The sequence below is a fragment of the Protobothrops mucrosquamatus genome, unplaced genomic scaffold (assembly GCF_001527695.2).
Source record: "Protobothrops mucrosquamatus isolate PMUCROS unplaced genomic scaffold, P.Mucros_1.0 scaffold470, whole genome shotgun sequence".
In the NCBI taxonomy this organism is placed as follows: Eukaryota; Metazoa; Chordata; class Lepidosauria; order Squamata; family Viperidae; genus Protobothrops; species Protobothrops mucrosquamatus.
Genome location: NW_015386791.1, coordinates 291,857 through 312,179, shown reverse-complemented (window position 1 = coordinate 312,179; position 20,323 = coordinate 291,857). Strand labels below are relative to the sequence as shown.

General features: G+C 36.0%; 1 protein-coding gene across 1 annotated transcript in view; it reads left to right on the top strand.

The window, feature by feature from the left end:
* Nucleotides 1-20,323, top strand: part of PLCH1 (phospholipase C eta 1) — a 101,204-nt gene that overhangs the window by 45,447 nt on the left and 35,434 nt on the right. Inside the window, exons 5-9 of the mRNA XM_015816625.2 lie at nt 3,053-3,223; nt 7,321-7,414; nt 11,061-11,264; nt 13,056-13,176; nt 15,523-15,694. Of these exons, the coding sequence (XP_015672111.2) occupies nt 3,053-3,223; nt 7,321-7,414; nt 11,061-11,264; nt 13,056-13,176; nt 15,523-15,694 (762 nt within the window). The remainder of the gene's footprint in view (nt 1-3,052; nt 3,224-7,320; nt 7,415-11,060; nt 11,265-13,055; nt 13,177-15,522; nt 15,695-20,323) is intronic.

The following is a 20,323-nucleotide window of genomic DNA, read 5'->3' as shown; positions in this document are numbered from 1 at the left end:
TGACAAATGTAGTTATTGCTCTAACAGTTTTATTGGGTCACCTCAAGTTTTGGCATTAGGAGAGGGGAAGAAAAAAACTTCTCATATTTCATCTTTATATTATTATATACATTTTTTCAAATTTTCCTATATTTTCTTTCCCCCTAAATTAAATTTCTGAGTGTCATATTGTTTTATTGTAGGGATGTTGCTCCAGCTGCTTAAACATTCTACCGTAGTTTCTTTTTTATTGCACTTTCCAGCTTTTACAACATCCAATTTGAGGGATGCTAATCAGAATATAGAAAAATTCCAAGTTTTATTGCAGGACAGATTTGTGAAAAGGCATTAAGAGATTGAAAGTATAATTTAATTGCTGCTGCTTCTGATGATTTCCAACATAGAATTTACCTTTTTCGGAATAGCTGCACACAGAAGAAACTTTGATTATCCATTATATTCCTAATGGTCAGTCATTTCTAGCTTAAATGAAATCAGCATTTCACTTTCATGACCGGATGCCTGTCTCCTGAAAGAGACGATGTGATTTTTTGGCTCTGTTTCTTGGCAACTGCATTATGGGTCCTACAGAGTTCAAATTCATTCAAAGTATTGACATTTATATGTGACCAGGAGGGTAGCTTCTCTGGAAATAAAGGGTGAGGATGTCATAGTGTGTTAATGACATGAAACTTTATTCTCTTTTTAAATCATTCTTGTGAAACTCTAGATGTCCCACACGAACAGGAGAATGGATTGAGTCAGAGCAAATACATTGAAGTTGGATCCAGATAATAACAGAATAACAGAGTTGGAAGGGACCTGAAGGTCTTCTAGTCCAACCCCCTGCTCAAGCAGGAAACCCTATACCATTTCAGACAAATCATATAATACAGAATGTGTATACAGAATACAGAAATATGTTTAGTTTCTGCATTTTTGCCCTGCTGAAAATGGTTTAGTCTGTTACATGGGGAATGCATCATATGTAAGCTATCCTGGTTCTGCATTACTAAAAGATTCTATCATTGTCACTGGATGCATAAATAACTTCGGAATAGAAGGGTGCCTTTTATTAGCTCAAAAAGATTACAAGCTTCAACCCTATTTGGACAGGAATTGTGACCCATCACCTAGCCATGTTCTAGTCATTCCACAGCTGTACTGATGCAATGGATTTTGTTTAATACCACCTTTGAAGAGTGTTCAAAGGCTTCAGCCAATCTGAAACAGAACTGCTAGCTCTGATCATATTTGCTGATATGGTCATATGATGCCAATATTTTGATATTTGCACTGGCTGCCAATCTATTTCTAGAATCATTTCAGTGTGTTGATGATTTTCATCTTCAAAGCTTGAAGCCAGCATATAGAAACAGCTAAAGGTACACTTGTGTGTTGTGCCAAGGGTAGTAAACAGAAACCCTTGAATTAAGTTTAAATTAAAGTCAATATTATGCATGTTCACATTAAGATTGGCAGTGTTTGGGTGGGCTGATCAACCACGGGCACATGCAGTTGTGGGACTGGAGGTTGGCAATCCCAAATCTAAAGGGACGTTTCTTCCTCTTCCTCCTCCTTAACTCTCAAGAATGGATTAATTATTAGTTGACTGAGCAGATGAATGAAGTTAAAACTGGGAAGATGGTTTAAAATGTATTTATTTATTAGTTTATTTTATTAAATATATTTCTATGTCACTTCAATCACAACGACACAATATAGAAAAAATACAATATAAAATATGTTCACTGACTGAGCCTTCTCGGTTGTGGCCATCAATTTTCTTTTCCACCAGTTTAGAATTTAATGATTTTTAGGAAATAACAAGTTTTTCCCTTCCCTTCCCTTCCCTTCCCTTCCCTTCCCTTCCCTTCCCTTCCTGCTAAGATTTGTTGTGTTCTTTTGAAAATATACGCTTTTGTCTCATTTGGTCCTGATTACACAGTGGGTATGTATTTCTGCAAAAAAAGTGGTATATTTAGGGTTTATAAATTAAAAGTACACATTATCACTTAATGACAAAAAGTGATTTGGTAGTTAAGCAAGAGATCATGTGACTGCAACAGACTTACAATCTTACTTTTGAGATGGTCACTAAGCAAATCACTCATGATCATTAAGTGAGATATCATGTGACCATGATGCCAGCTTATCTATTGATTCTGCTTTTGGAAGCTGGCTGTGAAGTATGCAAATGGTGACTGTGGGACACTACACCATTGTAAAGGCCCACCAAGTGCCCGAATCTTAATCAAATGACTGCAGAGGTACTGTAACATTCACAAGTGTGATCGTTATTTTTTAGCACCACAGCAACTTCAAATGCTCACTAAACAGGGCAATCAGTAAGTGAGGACTACCTTAATGAAACTATAGCTGTATCTAACCAGTATTTGCAGCATTGACAGTAATGGTTTTTAAGACTTTTGGCTTCTCACTTAGTGCTGGCATACCAGTACTGTTTAGGTCTGGTGAGAAATGCTGCTTTCTTGCAAACATTTAATGCATCTAGACTGAAGCATTAAAACATTATTTCCTGTTGAATTGCATGTTGACACATGGAGTGGCTGTTTGCCAAGGCAGAATATAATCTAGGAATGGCAAAGATTGTGAAGAGTGATGCTTAGAGGCAGTAGATTGAATTGGACATCTTACTATAAACCAATGTCATTGTTGCTAATTTGATGATAATTACAAATAGGGGGGCAGTTAAGGAATAGCTCATATAACAATAACTAGGGTATAACCTGTAAAACACAAATATGAAGTGATGAAACTATTGATATGATAGATATAAAAATGAAGTCTTTTGACTATTGTATGCTTTGAAAAGAAGCTCAAATTGCAGTTAAAATCAGCTCAGTCTGATGCCTGAAACAGTGGTCGGAATACAACTTTCCAAATTCCTAGGTGGAATGGGTCAAAACTGGTATTCTGGGGATTTCAGTTCCAAATTGGGGAAATGTTAGTATAAATCTAAATTGAGCTATTTGGGATTTCACAGATGTATTTTCTTTCTACAAGTATTGTGTCGAGCTACCACACATTCTTGGTTATGCTTTTTCCTTAGGAGGCTGACACAGATGAGAACCAGGGAACTTTAAACTTTGAAGAGTTTTCTGTTTTTTATAAGATGATGTCATTACGGCGTGACCTATACCTGCTGCTTTTGAGTTATAGTGATAAGAAAGACCATCTCACTGTTGAGGATTTTACTCAGTTTTTGAAGATAGAACAGAAGGTAAGATGCAAAACAAAAATGATTAACACTCCAAATCATAACAAAATGTCCCCATTTTCTTTTTGCATTCAGTTGCTTTTATCTTGACAACATTTATCAAAAACAATTATCTAATACTTGGATCCTAGAAAATATTCCCATCTATACTTGTGAACAGTGAGACCAGAAAACGTTTATGAATCGGAGCTGCATATGTTTCATTTCTTTTATTATGAGCACTATTTTATTTTCTATATTTTCTGTAGACACTTATGTAACCTGTAAGGGTCACAACTGATATCAGTATACATTTCCGGAATGCAAAGATTTTGTCTGAAGCTAGGAGTCTAAAGAATTCAATTATTTCTTATTCAAGAGACCTTTTAGCTGCTGGAACTCATTTTCTTCCCATCAGATGAATAGGTTGACAAATCCCTTCTGTTTTTCTGTCTCTAAATAGAAAGATATGATTTGATTGCTTCACACAGTGAGATGTTCCCTGAATGAGAGAATGTATTGATTACTAATGTTTTATAGCAAAAGCAACCCGGGTTTGATTATTAGTGATCCTGTGCCTACCAAAAACAGGAAGTTTCTGCTCCTACTGAGCTATGGGTGAAACTCAAACTGTTTATAATACCTCCTCAAACTATCTAGAAATCATGAAAATCAGAATAAGACTTACAAGCAACTGCTGCTTTAGAGCCCCTGATGCCATGTATTCATTGTTCTATATTCACCTGTCCAAAAGCTTTGCTCACTTGCTTGTCTCCTCTATCATCTGCAGTTATGCTGGATATTACTACTGTAGAATGGCTGTTATTGGGCAGACTATATGAATACTATGCCAGAAAAAACACTTTTTGGCACTAGGGGAAGCTCTTTTTAATTTATCTGAATATTTAAAAAGTTTTTATTGCTGTTTTGTTGTGTATTTATGACTTATACTGGCTTTGATAGATTGATCAGCTTTGGTTGCCACTTCAGTGATATCTGTTATTGTGTAAGTGGTGTTTTATCTCCATTCTTTTGCCACCTCCTTTGCTTTAAAGAGAACTTATACATGCACTAGGTAAATGGTGATAACTTTATTTAGCGGCTGGAATTACCATAGCATATGAGAAGATAATTTGTACTAGATCCACAGTATGGATTTAAAGGAGACCTCATGCTTTTCTTCTTGTTTATTATTAGTGTCACGTTCACGGTATGGAAGGAGAAAAGCTAAAATATCAGTTTGAAGGGTCCAGAAAGAAAGACTATAGGCTTTGGGTATAGCTCAAGGCCAAAGCCAATATAGACACCTGTTATAAATAATTGGTATTTTGTTTCATTGGTGTGTCAGCTTTGGCTGGTCACCTGTTATTCATTACCAATGCATTTGTCAGCTGTAATATATGCCCAGCTTCTCTATCCCTGTCACTATTCATAGGGCTTATCGCGTATATTCATGCGAGACAGTTATATGGTGTCCATTACTTCACTCTGGATCAGTGACTTTGAGAAACACCTGCTGTCCATTCAAAAGATTGCAAACGTGCTCAGCATTATGATTTCCTTTCAGGAGACAAGCTGAGCTTTGAAGTTGAAATGAGTAATAAAACTATATATGAGACACATGTAAGAGCAGTGAACCTAAACACTTCAGTAACAGAATGTCAGTGGTACATATTGACCAGCACAAGTTAGTCATATGAGGGTTACTGTATAAAGCCAGTGTAGATGAAGTTCAGGTTTGGATGATGTACTTAATCTTTTTTTTTTTTTGCCTGTGTTCTAGACTACCTGCTATTTCCAATCACACTTTGGTGGCTTAGAACCACAAGCAATTGTCTGTATATATTGCAGTATACTTTTTTTTGCATGTGTTTAGAAGTTTGCTAGTGAACAACATCACCCACCTATATCAGCACAAACCTTAAGTTAACATAATCTATATTGTAACTGTGTCACAAGTCGAATTTAGCATGCTCATACCACTTCATCGGATGTGCTGAATGAACACTGAAAGTGAATTCCACTGTTGATATTAGACTGAGGCTGAAAATAAATTCTTTGTTTTATGCTGAAGAATAGACTCTGAAAGACGTTATATTCTAGAGGACAAAGTTGTTAAATCCAGTGCCCTGAGAGATCACTGTTCCTTAAACAAGCTATAGATATAAATGTTCCAGAAATTCTGAGTGTTTTCCTTTTTTTTGATAAAGAATTTTATTTTATTCTTGGACCTCTCACACTTTGCTGTTCCATCTAAGAGAATTCAGTTTAGCTTTAATACCTATGTAGTGCTAGTTGTTTATGGAGATTCTCAGTCATCTAGTTCATGGTTATCACAAAGATGCATTTTTCACAAGGCAACTGGACTTTCTTGTTTTTCTTGAAGACGTTTCACCTCTCATCCAACACGTTTCTTCAGCTCTGACTGGATGGTGGGGTTGTAGTGCTAGTGTTATTTCATTAGTGATTGCACTCTAAGTGGGTGGAATCTTTGATGCTCTCTGAGCTTGGTTGTTTGCTTGCAGACATTTTGCTACCAGATTAGGTAATATCCTCAATGTTAGAAAAAACTGGAGTTTGTTCTCTGTTTATATACATTAGCTTTTCCTTTCATTGTTGGCAAGATATTGTTTTCTTCTTAACAGTTCTTTAATTAGGTTGTTTATTGCTTCATGGTTTATCTAGTGTTAATCCCTGCTTAGCTGGGTGTTGATTGCTAGTGAGCAGGTGTTCTAGTCTTTTGTTTTCTTTTTAGTGTTTTCATTGTCTCTTGAATGGTATGCAGATGTTGTGTGTCTGTTGATGACTGATTTGTCTGAGTGCCAAGCTTCCAGGAGTTCCCTACTATTTCTGGACTGAGATTGGTATAGGGTGCTCACAGTTTCCCAGATGAAACTATGGTTAGGTCTGTCCATGTGTTGTGAAATTAAGGAATTTTCATGATGTCTTCTGACTGCTAGCTGCCAGTTGGTGTTCATGGATATGTTCTACTGGTCTTCTCCCTGTCTGTCCTACATAGTGGCTGTTACAGTTTTTAGATTTGATGTTGTAGATGATCTCTATTTTTTCTTCTTGGGCTATTGGGCCTTTTGATTTACTTAAGATATTTTGGAGAGCTTTAGGTGATTTGTGTGACCAGGGCAAGATACCAAATATAAATAGAGAGCAAACCACTCCCTTCTACCACTGAAGATGTAATCCAGGCTAATAACAAAATGTCTGCAAGGCAAACAACCAAACTCAGAGAACATCAAGGACTCCACACTGAGCTGCAGTTATTCTCTTTTCCTGGTATTATGAGTAATTTATAATGCACTGGAAAGAGTAATTGATATTATCTCATGAACTGAGATGAAAAGTGATAAGTACAGTGTCACTAAACTAGGACAATTGCATCTAAAGAAATGACTCTAATGTTGCTTATGATCTAGACAACATGAATAATATTTGTGTTTCCCTAATTTTCCCATACAAAACTGTTTATATCTATGCTGTGTGATAGAATTATATATAGTTCTTTCCTTTGCTATTATATATACAAATGGAAACATCTGTTGCAGAATTATAGATCTATGCATTTTGTTTTGCTTATGGGCTTTTTTGTACCATAAATCTTGCGAAAAATGTACAATTTGGACCAAAGAGATGCATGACTTTAGTTATTTTATTTATTTAATTTATTTATTTATTTAATTGCATTTATATCCCGCCCTTCTCCTTTCGGACTCAGGGCGGCTAACAATCAATTAAAATACAAAAAATACAAAACCCCTGTTAAAATTAATTAAAAAGAAATATTTAACTGTGATCTAATTAAAAGTAATTAAAACCCCTTTAAAATCCCTTAGGCCAGTCCCGCAAGCTGGAACAACCATGTTCACTATTTATCTGCAATATTTAAAGCATAGTTGTGATGCTTACAAAAACAAAAACAACAGATACAATTTTCAACTCACTGCTGTAAAAGTCATTGAAAAAATCCTGACAGTTGTAGTTACAGTTGACTGCACACCAAATATGACCATGGGATTTTAAACAAGAGGTTAGATATGAACTAAACTTTGACATATTGGTCACTTTCTCTCAGAAAACAAAAATTATCAATTTTGTCTTTGGAGCAGATGAATAATGTGACAACAGAGTATTGTTTAGACATCATAAGAAAATTCGAGGTTTCAGAAGAAAACAAGAACCAGAATGTTCTGGGAATAGAAGGTAATATATTTTAGCATTTCAGTTCCTTTGAATGCTGTTTTTCATTGCTGTTATGGAGCAACGCTTTTAGCAGCACTTTCTTCATTGTGGCTTAATACAACCTTCTGCAATATTGACATTCTCTGGATTCGTTGGATTTCAGCTCCCATCATGCTGATCACCCTTGCTAGCTGGTAATTGCAGATTGCAGACTGTACTTCTAAAACACATGAAGAGTGCTGCCTTGAGAAAGATTACATTAGTATGTCAGTATGTAAATAAGAGATCAGTCTATTAGCATTTTAATTAATGATGGAAAACATAAATGAGATTGTGAATAATGCAGAATGTGATGCTCTTATGAGACAGTTTGTTTCTTTATTGAAATTCATTTCTAGTCTTATTCTTTAAAATGATATTTTAGATTTAATTAGAAACAAGGAGAGAAAACAATGTAAGTGACTACTAGTTGAAGTAGTATTTAAGCAGAACAAAAAGGGTTATAATTAATTTTCTCTATTTCAAGACTTAACATAAAAAAAAATTGAACAATGCCAGTGTCTGCCAGATGGAGAAAATAGGCTTTAATTTACATAGTATCAGTTCAAATAAAGGTTGTCTTGAGCTCAGTATCTATAGCCTTGCAAAAGTCACTTTATGTCAACCTCCACTTCCTAGCTGTTAAGCTGGAATTATAGTATAAAGGTTATTTTACACTGAAAGCTACAAAGCACTCTACAAATTACAAATGCTACAGTATATAATTTTACCTTGTTTAAATAACTGGCCAACAACAGTAGTGATAGTTGTTCTCACATTATTTAGTAAATATGCTTAGAAATTATATAGGAAATATTGCCTTGATGAATCTAGAAATAGACAACTGGCTCCAATAAGTTGAAGAAACTACTTTGACAGCAGTTCATATTAAGGGTGTATGTTTGGAGAGAAACACGTTATTACCTGTGTTTTGAAAAGATCCTATCTCCAGTTCAGCTTCTCCCAGCATTTAAATTGATAGGCTGGCATATGGATTTAGCAGTGATCAGAAATATTTTCCCTCATGTTTGGAGTTGTAGCATTCCTGTTCATGTTGGAGGCACCATGTAAGGTGCTTCCAGTGACATCACTGTTGCCTGGGGGACACTCTTAGGGGCTCCTTTCAAGGAGCTGGAGCGAATGATGGGAGCTCAGCCCACCATGCAGCAACACTCGGGTCTTGAACACAGACTTGCTAACCTCCAATCCAGCGTCCTAACCATGTGAGCCACCATGCTTCAGCTGTAGCATTGAACCTGAGGGAAAAAGAAATACAGACTAGCTGGTAGTCTTGAATGAGTTTATTGAGAGTGAATTTGGATGAGAAAAGTCAGTTGAGCCTTTAGAGAAACAGACTCAAATAATTCTCAGGAAACATTTTCTTGAAGATAATTATTTTTTTTGCAGAATCAGGAGAGCTTCCTTTCAATATTATATGAAGAAATCACAGTAACAGCCCTATCACTGGGCAACATACTTTGGGATTTACACAAGTTATTAGTTACACTGCAATCCCAAAAAATTAACCCTAGTTAGAATTGAGTGTACTTTGTGCTGGATTTAAAGGAATACCATTAACACCAAAATGTCTCAGGCTGACCAACAGTGCCTGTAGCAAATCAAAAAATGATGACATGATGCAATCCTGTCCTTTCCAACTTGCATCACTGCATCTGACATAAGAAAGTAGGTCACAGGTTTACATTCCATACACATTCCATCCCATTTCTCCTGCTCCATGCAGCTGACCCTGAAGGGTTTTCCTTTTGAACATATTTATAATTCTTTAATTTTCTGTTCATCCAGTTTTGCCAAAGGCCAAACACAAACCAAAATTTTCATTGGGTGCACCTGTCATCTGGTTGGAAAATTACTTGGCTAGGTAAGGTGCTACCTACCAATTTTAACTTCCTAATTCAAAATTTAGATTATTATAGGTGAAAGACTGTGGATTGACTACTTGGATAGTATTTAGACACAGTCCTTTTAAAGATCTCATTAGTACTGTAGTTGCATCTTTTTCTTGCGATAAATGTCAGAAATTTAACATTGTTAAACTCAACATTGTTTTAAGCAACATTAGGATGCAGTGAGAAAAGTTTTTAAAAGATGAAAATTAATTTTAAGGAGGGCAATTGAATAAGTTACCATAGTAAGAATGATGACCTGTTTCTGTGCAATGAATTAATCAATGAATGAGTTAAAAAATACATGGATGGATGGATAGATAGATGGAACTAGACAGTGTGGGCCATTTTGCCTGAAACTGCACATCAAAATTGATAAAACAAAGCTCTCCAGGGTCTTTGTGAGACTTCTTTTTTTCTTTTAATCACAAACATCCTTTCTGGTAGGTTGGAGAAAACAATCTGAAAAAAAGGTTAATACACAAGCTTAAACATTTTGGGACCTCCATAGCCTTACTGATTTTTTTCTTTTATTGCTCTGCTTGAGTCTGTCTCTTCTTGTATTCTTACTTTCCATTAAAAAAGACCAAAAGCTAAGAATCTATTTGACTAGAATAATTTCTGTATATTCGGTTTGAACTGGGAAAACCTTTTTTTAATCTGTCCAGTCTTTTGTTCTTGTTGTATACCATCTGTGTGACATTACTGTGTTCATGATGAGCCAACTTATATTTCAATGTTAAGGGACCAGGAAATTTGGGGAAACAAATGCATGTCTATTGTTTTGAAACGTTTAATTACAAATTATTTTTTTCAAGAGATTCGCTAATCCTTACTGTTGAAGGGGAAATTCCATCGTGACTTTTTGCACAATGTTGAAATGAATAGGACATGAATGGGAACAGAAGAGAAGTGAGCAATATTCAGATCTGAAGTGGTCTCCCTTTCTATATCTTCCAGCTGTGCTGAAAGGAAACATGGCTTTTCTTGAGGTTGTATGGAGACTTTGTGGGTTCTGGAAAAGATGGGTTTGATGAAAGGAGATGTTACCACGTTGCTAATGGCGCAGCTGTGTTGCACCACCCTGTCACCACCTCAATGGCTGCTTAATTCAGTTGTATTATATTTCTGATCTTGAATGACTAGGAAAGGACCCAGTAAAAGGGATAACTCCTTTAAGGAACCACCAATAGCTACAGAGAGCATGCCCGCTCTGGATCCAAAGTATTTCTGCCTGCTTTGGATCTATTGCTTGCTTTTAGAATGGAACAACCAATGTATGCATCATGTCAATAATCATAATGTATGACACCTGCCACAATTCTGCTGTGTTTTCTAAATCCTTGAAATGCTGTTAAATAAATTCCAATTCTAAAATAGCTATTGCTTTTGCTTGGTAAGATTCAGATCTAAGCAGACCATAGACAAAATAAGGAAAGCATTTCAACATTGAATATGCTTTGGATGTATCTCAAATATCAGTTTTGGCTTACTGATGGAATGGAAGTGATTAGTGACTTATTATTATGCCTAAAAATGTATGAAGAATTAAAGCAACAGTAACTATTTGGGGAATGTTAGAATGACATTTGAAAATAAGTATCTGAGTAATGATTCTCGAATAGTTTCTATTTTATGTTGTTACTCCTTCATGAATGGCCTAAATTTGTGTGCTTAATTTATAACTTTTCCATATTTTGCTATTTTCTCTAATTTTACAGGCTTTACCAATTTTATGTGCAGTCCGGCTTGTGATGTGTTCAATCCGCTGCACAGCGAGGTACATCAGGATATGGAGCAACCTCTTTGCAACTATTTTATTGCTTCTTCCCACAACACATATCTAACTGGAGACCAGCTTCTGTCTCAGTCTAAAATAGAAATGTATGCCCGAGTCTTACAAGATGGCTGCCGATGTCTTGAAGGTGTGTTCTTTATTTCACTTGGTGGTCTATTGCTGTGGAGTTTCCACTTTTACTCTGAATATGTAACATTTGATACTTCCAGACCGGAATTCCATATATGTACATATACGTCTACTTACTCTGTTCTATGTCTGCTCTCAAAGTATGCAAAATATTTAATGGAGAATATTACCAAATACTGGTAATTTATGCTTCTGTATAAATAAATATTTGAAAATGATATTTATTTCATCAGAGTATAACGTGGCTGAAGGCAAAAACATCCCTGTCTTTTTCAAAACAGCTTATACTGGAGCTGCTGAAACACAATACTACATTTATCCAAATTTACTGAAATAATGTCATATTCTTAGATGAAGGTGCATTCCCTTCACAAAGGAAAAAGGCAGGAGCAAAATAGATATTTCTCATTTTATATCTCATACCCATATGGCACTATAATTATTTGGGAAATACTGTACTTGATTATATTTCTGAAAACTGGGTTTGAAAAACCCCCAATGTCGTAGAATTGAATTCACTTACATAACATCTATCTGGAAATATCACTAAACTGATGCTGGCTTATAGTCATATGCACATCATAAGTGATATACTTCAGTCTACACAAGTAATTATGTCTACCATTGAGGAATAACTAGAGATCTGAGAGTCAGTTTAGGTCTGAAGGAAGATCTGACATAAACAGGTTTGGAAAGTAGTTGATGGTTGATACAGGAGCTGTTGATACAGTTCTACAAAGGAATTATTGAATGTCATTTATACTTCTATAACTATCTGGTTTGGTACAGCAACTAAACAGGACATGTTTAGACTCTAATGGATAGTTAGGACTGCAGAAAAAACAGTTACAACCAGCCTGCCTTCCGTAGAAGACCTGTATTTTGTGTGGGTCAAAAGGAGAGCTGAGAAAATAACTACAGATCCCTCACAACCTGGAAATAAACTGTTTCAAATCCTCCCCTCGGGACACCAGTATAGGGCATTACAAGCCAAGACAACTAGACACAGGGATAGTTTTTTCCCTTATTCCATCACTCTACTGAACAGCTATTCCTCGTAGTATTGTCTTATTTCTAAGTATATTCACCCATGTTATATGGCTGTAGCATCATTATCCTTCTCATCTTCTCTACTACCCTCTTTTATTGGTACCATTATTATGATTATTATTACTCTGTTGCTTTGCATGTACACTGAGAGCTTCTACACCGGAGACAAATTCCTTGTGTGTCTGGCCAAATAAAGTATACCCTACCCTACCCTACCCTACCCTGTCTTAATTTGATGGTTGCTAAGACAATCTTTATTGATGGACCTTTTTCCTGCTGCTTTAGAGTATTTATTTATGTCTGAGAATTGCTTGGCTCAGCCCATTATATGTTCCAGGGAAGCACTATGATTCAGCATCCATTAATCAAAGTATTTCTTAGCTACTGAGCAAATGATGAAATATGTAGCAGAAAAGTTATTACTTGAATTCATATAGCTCTAAGTAAAAGATTGGTTAGTATTCTCACTTGTACTTCTGATATACTTTTCTTTCCAGCAAAACTGTTGCTATTATTGTGTGATAATAATAGCTTGTCAGCTTTAATCATTTGCCAGCATGAGCTTTATAGATTATGAAAGATGAGACTTGATGCATGTAATAAGGGAATGTCCACTTGTTGAATAGCATTTTCAAATGCCAAATATATGCTTGGGGCATTGATCTCCTCTCAGCCTGTTTCTTGGAAGGGAAAATATCAGCAAAATATTTATTTAACATATAATGTTCTTATTTTATAGTTGATTGCTGGGATGGCCCAGATGGAGAACCAGTTGTGCATCATGGTTACACTCTTACTTCCAAAATACCTTTTAAAGATGTAATAGATGTAATAAACAAAAATGCCTTTACTAAGAATGAGTAAGTACAGTACATTCAGTAAGTAAACTATACCTTCTGGTTTATGTACTTTATGCAATATTGTAATAAATTAAAAGAGAGTTGTGCAAATTTCACTGCTGTACTTGTAAATAATATGTTAAAATATGTATTTATTTGATAACAGATTTTTTTCTTCAAAATTACAGCAAATTTTATTTCTCAATCTTATTTCTTTAACAAAATATCCAATTTACTGTGTTGTAAGGTTTGCAAAGCAACCCTGTATATATATTTTTTGTAGGAAATGACTTTGTATTTAAAGGGATTTATTTTACAACGATAAATGTCTTGAAGATTGTAGGGTTGCATTTTTCAAACAGAGCTTCCCTTAATGTTTTAATTGCAGTTCCCAGAATTCTAGATATGAGGACAGCCTGCATAGATTATTGGGGTAGTGGTGGTTTCCTCTGGTATCTCGTAACCAGTCTTTGTCATAATTTTCTATTAAGATGGAAGTAAAGAACCACCAAGTTTACTTTGGCTCCTGTTGACTGCATGAACACAACCATGCAATTTTCTTGATAACAGTATAGAAGTGGCTTGCCATGCCTTTTTCCAAGATGTTTTTCAACTTCCTAATCTTGTCTATTGTTATCTTATTCCTTGATGATCTCTCTTCCAGATACCAGCCAGCATGATCCTGCTTAGATTTTAACTTAGAACATTATCAGTTACCTGCTGAAACAGTTCTTCTATCTAAGGCATTCCCCCCCCCCCCAGTATTATCTTCCGTGTCAGTTTAATCATATAGATAGCCCTTGAATTATGATCACAATTGACCTGCAAATTTTTGTTGCTAAGTGAGATAGTTGTTATGTAAGTTTTGCCCCTTTTTACAACCTCTTGTGCCACAGTTGTTAAGTGAATCACTGCAGTTGTCAAGTTAGCAACATGGTTGTTAAGTGAATCTGGCTTCCTCATTGACCTTGTTTGTCAGAAGGTTGCAAAAGTGATCACATGACCCTGGGGCATGCCAGTTGCCAAGGGTCTGAATTTTGATCATGTGACCATGGGGATGCTGCAATGGTCGTAAGTGTGAAAAGTCACGAGTCACTTTTATCAGTGCTGCTAAACAAATGGTTGTAAGTCCAGGACTACCTGTAATAGAAATGAAGGCAGATGGGGAAGAACCTGGAGCTATGTACTGTTTCCTGTCTTCCTATATTTTCCGTGGTTATGAAACATGATTTTATACAAAAATAAAATGGCTGAAGCCAAACCTCTACTCAATACAATTATCCCAATTCAAGTATCTCAGACAGAGGATGGTTTAGCCAATATTAAGCCTACTCAGTCAAGAGGAAGCAACTACCTTTTGTGATAATTGACTGCGCTCTTATAGTTAGGGAGTTTTTCCATCAAATTGGAATCTGCTTTAGTGAAATCCATTATTCCTTGTCCTGCACTATGGAAGGTAAAGAGAAGAAATCTTTATCTTCTATATGACATTCTTTTAGAAATTTGACAAATTTGTAGTTCCCTGGATCTTTTTTGAAGATGGTCATCTGGTGCTACAAGTGCTCCAGTACTCCAGGATTTTTCAGAGCTAATAAATAAAATTTTTGCTAGTCCTTTATTAAAATTTCTTCAATATCATAGATTGTAATTCATCTGCCTCCTGAAATTTAAATTAATTCTAAGTAAATATACATTAGTAGACCACATGTTGGTCTAATGTTTATTCTTTATCTTTCTCCTCATAATTATCTGTTGCAATACATAACTTCTTGTTCAATTAGAACAGAGGTGGAAGGGACCTTGGACCTCTAATCCAACCTCCTGCTCAAGCAGGAGATCCTATACCATTTCAGAGAGATGTCTGTCCAGTCTTTTCTTAAAAACCTCCAGTGATGAAGCACCCACAACTTCTGAAGGCAAGCTGTTCCACTGGTTAATTGTCCTTACTATTAGGAAGTTTCTCCTTAGTTCTAGATTGCTTCTCTCCTTGATCAATTTCCAAGCATTGTTTCTTGTCTTGTCTTCTGGTGCTTTGGAAAATAAGTTGACCCCCTCTTCTTTGTGGCAGTCCCTCAAATACTGGAATATTGCTATGATGTCACTCCTAGTCTTTTGTTTCTCTAGACTGGCCATACCCAATTCCTGCAGCCATTCTTCTGTTGAAGAAGACTAAGCCAAAAGAGGAGTCGAATAATTCATCCTTTTCTTTCTTACCCATTAGTATCTTTCTGTTCTCAGTGAGCAACTGGTAGATTGATTGTTTTCTTTGGAACTTCCAGGAGATGAACCTATTTACAGAATTAAAAAATAGTGTTGTACTGCAGTGGTTTTAATATTTTCAAAATATGATTTCCCCCTCATTTGTAGGTTTCCAATTATATTGTCTATTGAAAATCACTGTAGTGTTCAACAGCAAAAGAAAATTGCCCAGTACCTCAAGGAGATTTTCGGTGACAAGCTAGATTTGACCTCTGTGAAGACCAGGGATCTCAAGCAGCTTCCAAGTCCTCAGAGTTTGAAAGGCAAAATCTTAGTCAAGGTAAACAGTGACAAAGAGTGGCCTGCTGGAAAACTGTAATTTCAATCTTATATCTATCTTTGTTTTTCTTTTCAGATTCTGTCTACAAATGAGATGTATCCTCCAGAATCATGTTGAGTGTGTGTGCATGTGGGGCTCTTCTGTTAACCTGAAGTCCCAACTAGTGTCTGTAAAGTGTCAGGGACCATTCCCAAAAGGGGCAATACCATGGTCTATTTTGGGAGGGTTTTAAGGAGCAAACCTTAAGCATATGCAAGTCTCCAGATATTCATTTAGGAGACTCTTAAATTTCCAGCTCTGAAAATGCAAAAGAAAGAAAGAATTGGCATTTTTAAACCTATTCCTTATAGGGAGAGCTCTGAAGCAGGGCACAAGAATGAAACTGTAGGGTTATGTATGGCCCCAGATTGTACATTTTACATTCATGTTCATACATTACTGTACATGATCCATGAATATCTCTATTGAAGAAGAGACCATCACCATACAACGTAATATGTCCTTGTTGAAGAAGACAAAAAATGCCCGTTTTTTAAAAAAAATCCTGCTTCCTTATAATTTTTTATTTATATTTTATTTCTGCTCTTCAAAACATTACACAAAACATTAAGTAGATGGAAGACCTTCACATATTTGAAGCTAGCTGTTGATAATTAGTTCATTATTAATATTTCATGAAGTCCTCTCATCTCCAAATTAATACTTTTATTTAGATAAAGTTGAATTGCCAGTGCATCAGATCCCCAACATGAATATTTTGGACAACGTTTAATCACAGTGTTTATTCAAAATAAGAGATTTTTTTTGGTATCATTTACAGTAATCCAGCATTTGGGATGCATAGAATGTATTGGTTATTATTTATACTTGAATATATTTAATTCATATACAGTATGAAATCATGATTGATGATGATGGTCAACGCACATACCCACTGAAAAAAACCCGGTAAAGATTTGTCCACTTTTCTAGGCCACTTGTAGCTTCCTTATTTGGCTCTTAGATTAACCAGTTATCAACATCATTGTAGCAGCCTTCTACAACCCTGCAGATGTGGAGGCTTCAGCTTCCAGAATTCTAAACAATGGACAACCTTCTTTTGGAATTCTAGACAAAAAACATTGCTTTTTTAGGATACCCAAATTAGGGAAAACTTAGATGAAAAGCAGAACCAGCAAACTGTCACCCTTTACTTTTTGTGGAAGAGAATTTGTGGCAACTACTTTATATTTATTTTGAATTCTGTCTTGTGGGAGTGTGCCATCTATATCTGATGACTTTCTAACACTAGAGATCTTTCCACAAGCTTCTGCCCTTTGATACTTCTAAAGAAGAGGCTTTAGTAGGGTGAAATGGAACACTACAGGCTGAGTGAACCCCATGCCAGATCTGTGCTTCCTGAAAGTGTCTTTCAATTGACTGAGTGCATTTCTATTTCATGTGATTCTGCTTAGTACAAGTGTTATTGCAGTGGTGATAAAATGATTACAAAAAAACAGTATCTTCTGTAGAACGGTACATTTTTATTGGAATTTGGAACTAATCAAAATTGGGTGAGTCAGGTCAGCACACCTTGTAACAAGCAAGTTTAATTTCCTGAAGATCAATCTCAGTCGGACTTTTTATTAACAAAATGCTTTGCCAAATATCAGTTAATCAGCTCCTGCAAATAACACACTGCTACCTTAAATAACAATACTAAGTTTGTACCAACCACTTTTTAAACTTGCCATAACTGTTTGTCTGATGGAAAAGGACACTTAAATCCATTACGGTGCAGTTATGAAGACAAAATCTTGATACACAAAGAATGAAATAATTAAGAGTTCTGGCACATAATTTTCAGTTACCCATTTATTTGTCTGAAATAGCCTATAATACAAATGATATTATTGCTTATGGAGATCCATAGTGCAATTTATTTTTTTCCCCTCACTGTTTTGTTTTATATGATTGATTGATTTTTGGCATGTTTGTGTAATATAATCCTTGTTAGAATTTCTAATTAGGTTTCTTAGGGAAGCATATAAAAATAACATTAAAAATGCAGCACAATATAAAAATATATAGCTGAGATCATAGTTGGATGAGGTTATGTAGGCCACCAAATTCAACTCCTTGCTCAATACAAACATTGATAAGAAAGTATTCCCAATGAGCATAATTTAAACTCATACTATACAGATGTGATTTAAAACTTTTATTATTCCCCAATGTCAAAAATCTCTCGCAGTGACTACTTTTGGGCGTTGGTTTGAGAAGTCATTTTAAAATCTGGAAAATAATAAACTTTTTATATCCTGCCATTGAAAAGACTATAAACTAGGTCTACATTTTTAGGAGGCCATTCAGCAAATGTTGTGCCACCAGTAAAAATGCAACTCTTTCTATGCACCTGAAAATGTCTCTTTAAAGAGGTGTGCAGAAAGTGGTTTAATTTTTTTTAATAGATTTAACACAATAACAGTTTTAATGGATCTTGGAGGTCATCTAGTCCAGCCCCCTGCACAGGCAGGAAACCGTATACCATTTCAGACAAATGGTTGTCCAGTCTCTTCTTAAAAACCTTCGGTGTTGGAGCACTCACAACTTCTGGAGGCAAGTCATTCCACTGATTAATTGTTCTGATTTTTCAGAGTAATCTGAAGATCCAGATAAGTATATATAGGAGCCTTTGAAGCTATGTTAAAATATTAACAGTTTGAGATTGGCCTAGGAATGTATTGAAGTTGATAACATTTAGCCATTTAATTTGCTTTAGCAGCTTTGGAACTCTATTAGATGTAGAGTTTTCTGGTGATTACTATATATAATTCTTCTGCCTTATGCTTAAACTGTTTCAATAGATGGCAGTATCTTGCCTACCTTTATCAGTTATATGCTTGTAATTTATTTTATCAGCCATGGTAATTAAGTAGGGCCTTAGATATAAAATCTCAGTGAATTCAATTGCTGCAGGAAAGTTGAACCATGTCAGCAGAAGGCATTGACAGAAAACTGCATGACTGGATTCATGCAGTCATTAGGAATTTAACTTAAGGGAACCTTTGCCTTTTATATCTGAACTGGGTGGAAGCGGTTTATTTACAATCAGGCAAACGTTTTGGAAACGCTGTATATTACTCGCCCTGAGATATTACTCACCCTGTTATTTTGCGAGCCAAATAGAGGCTGATTGGAGCACATCTTTCTAATGGACAATTATCCTGCCCATTCATGCTGTTAAAAGGGAATCATTTCCATCCAGTTTTTTTATTCTGGCAAGCATGTCCCTCCAGTTTCTAATCCTGATAAATGTATTTCCAAGATCATATGTGTGAGGCTTGGCTTCTGAAAGGATACCACAGTATGTGACTAATGTACCATTTGGAGCCACTTGGATGGAAGTGCAGAATACACATTTTGCTAATAATGATTTCTTAGGTCACCTTTAAATCTCATAGTAAAATGTGCTGCAAATCAGCAATCTGTTACAGGGAGCTGCATGGTCTGTGCACCTCCTTAATGGTCCTCTTTTTTCTTGCCTATATTGGCTGTCAGAGGTCAGCATTTGTCTTTGTCTCTTCAATATTAACCTCATAGAACAGAACAAAAGAGCCCAACAAAGATGAGTAGGAAATAGCCACCAATCCTTTTATCAAAACCTGTTGCAAAGAGCTATTCAGGAAGGATCAGGTTGTGTGGGTGAAAAAGGATTTTCTGAAGAGCTAAGCTGTCCATGAATTTACTTCTTAAAGACTTTCTTACTCTATCGGCTGTTAAATCCTGATATCCTTTTCAATAAGTCTGTCAAATGTACAAGAGAAATACGGGGAGTCTAGAACTATAAATCAAGGCTATGTTGTAGTTTTATCATTATGCCTGTTATGGGTTCTTTTCAACTACATCCAGCTTGGTGTCTCAAATCACAAAAGAACCAATAACAACACAGGTTCCTAAACAACACCCACAAGACTCATATACTCACATACTATTATTCACTACTCATTCTTCTCCCCATTTTTCAAATGTGTCAGCTTGTTCTTTAAAAAAAGACTGTGGACACTAATTAGAAAGTTTTAAAAACACGATTAGATAAATTAATGGAAGATAAAAGGTTGTTTGTCATTAATGGCTATATATTGAATTCAGACTATGAACACTATGAACAGGGGAACATGTTATGTTAATTTTTGCTTGTGAACTTCCCAGGAGGCATTTGATTGGAATACCCATCCCTGGATCTGATCTATTTTTTGTCTGATTCAACAAGTCTCTTGTTATACTATGCTATTAAGCATGCGAGTATGTGAGATCCTATGCTCAGAAGTCCTAGAAACAAGTGTTCTATATCAGAGGTCTCCAACCTTTCTGAGCTCCCGGACCAGAGGGAAGCAGCTTCAAAATTGCATGGGGCCACACACACTGGCGTGGCACTAGTGGCCCTGTTCACGCATGCAGCATGCGTTGGCGCTGTGCGCATGCATGAATGGCTGTGCACCCTGTGGCGGGTAGTGGTCTGTTCAAGCATGCGCAAATGGGCTACGGACACACCCTGCACTAGCATCCCTGTTCGTGCACGCACACATGCGCAAATGGGGCCACAGGCATGAATGGGGGAAATGCGCACCCATGCGTATGCGCACCAGC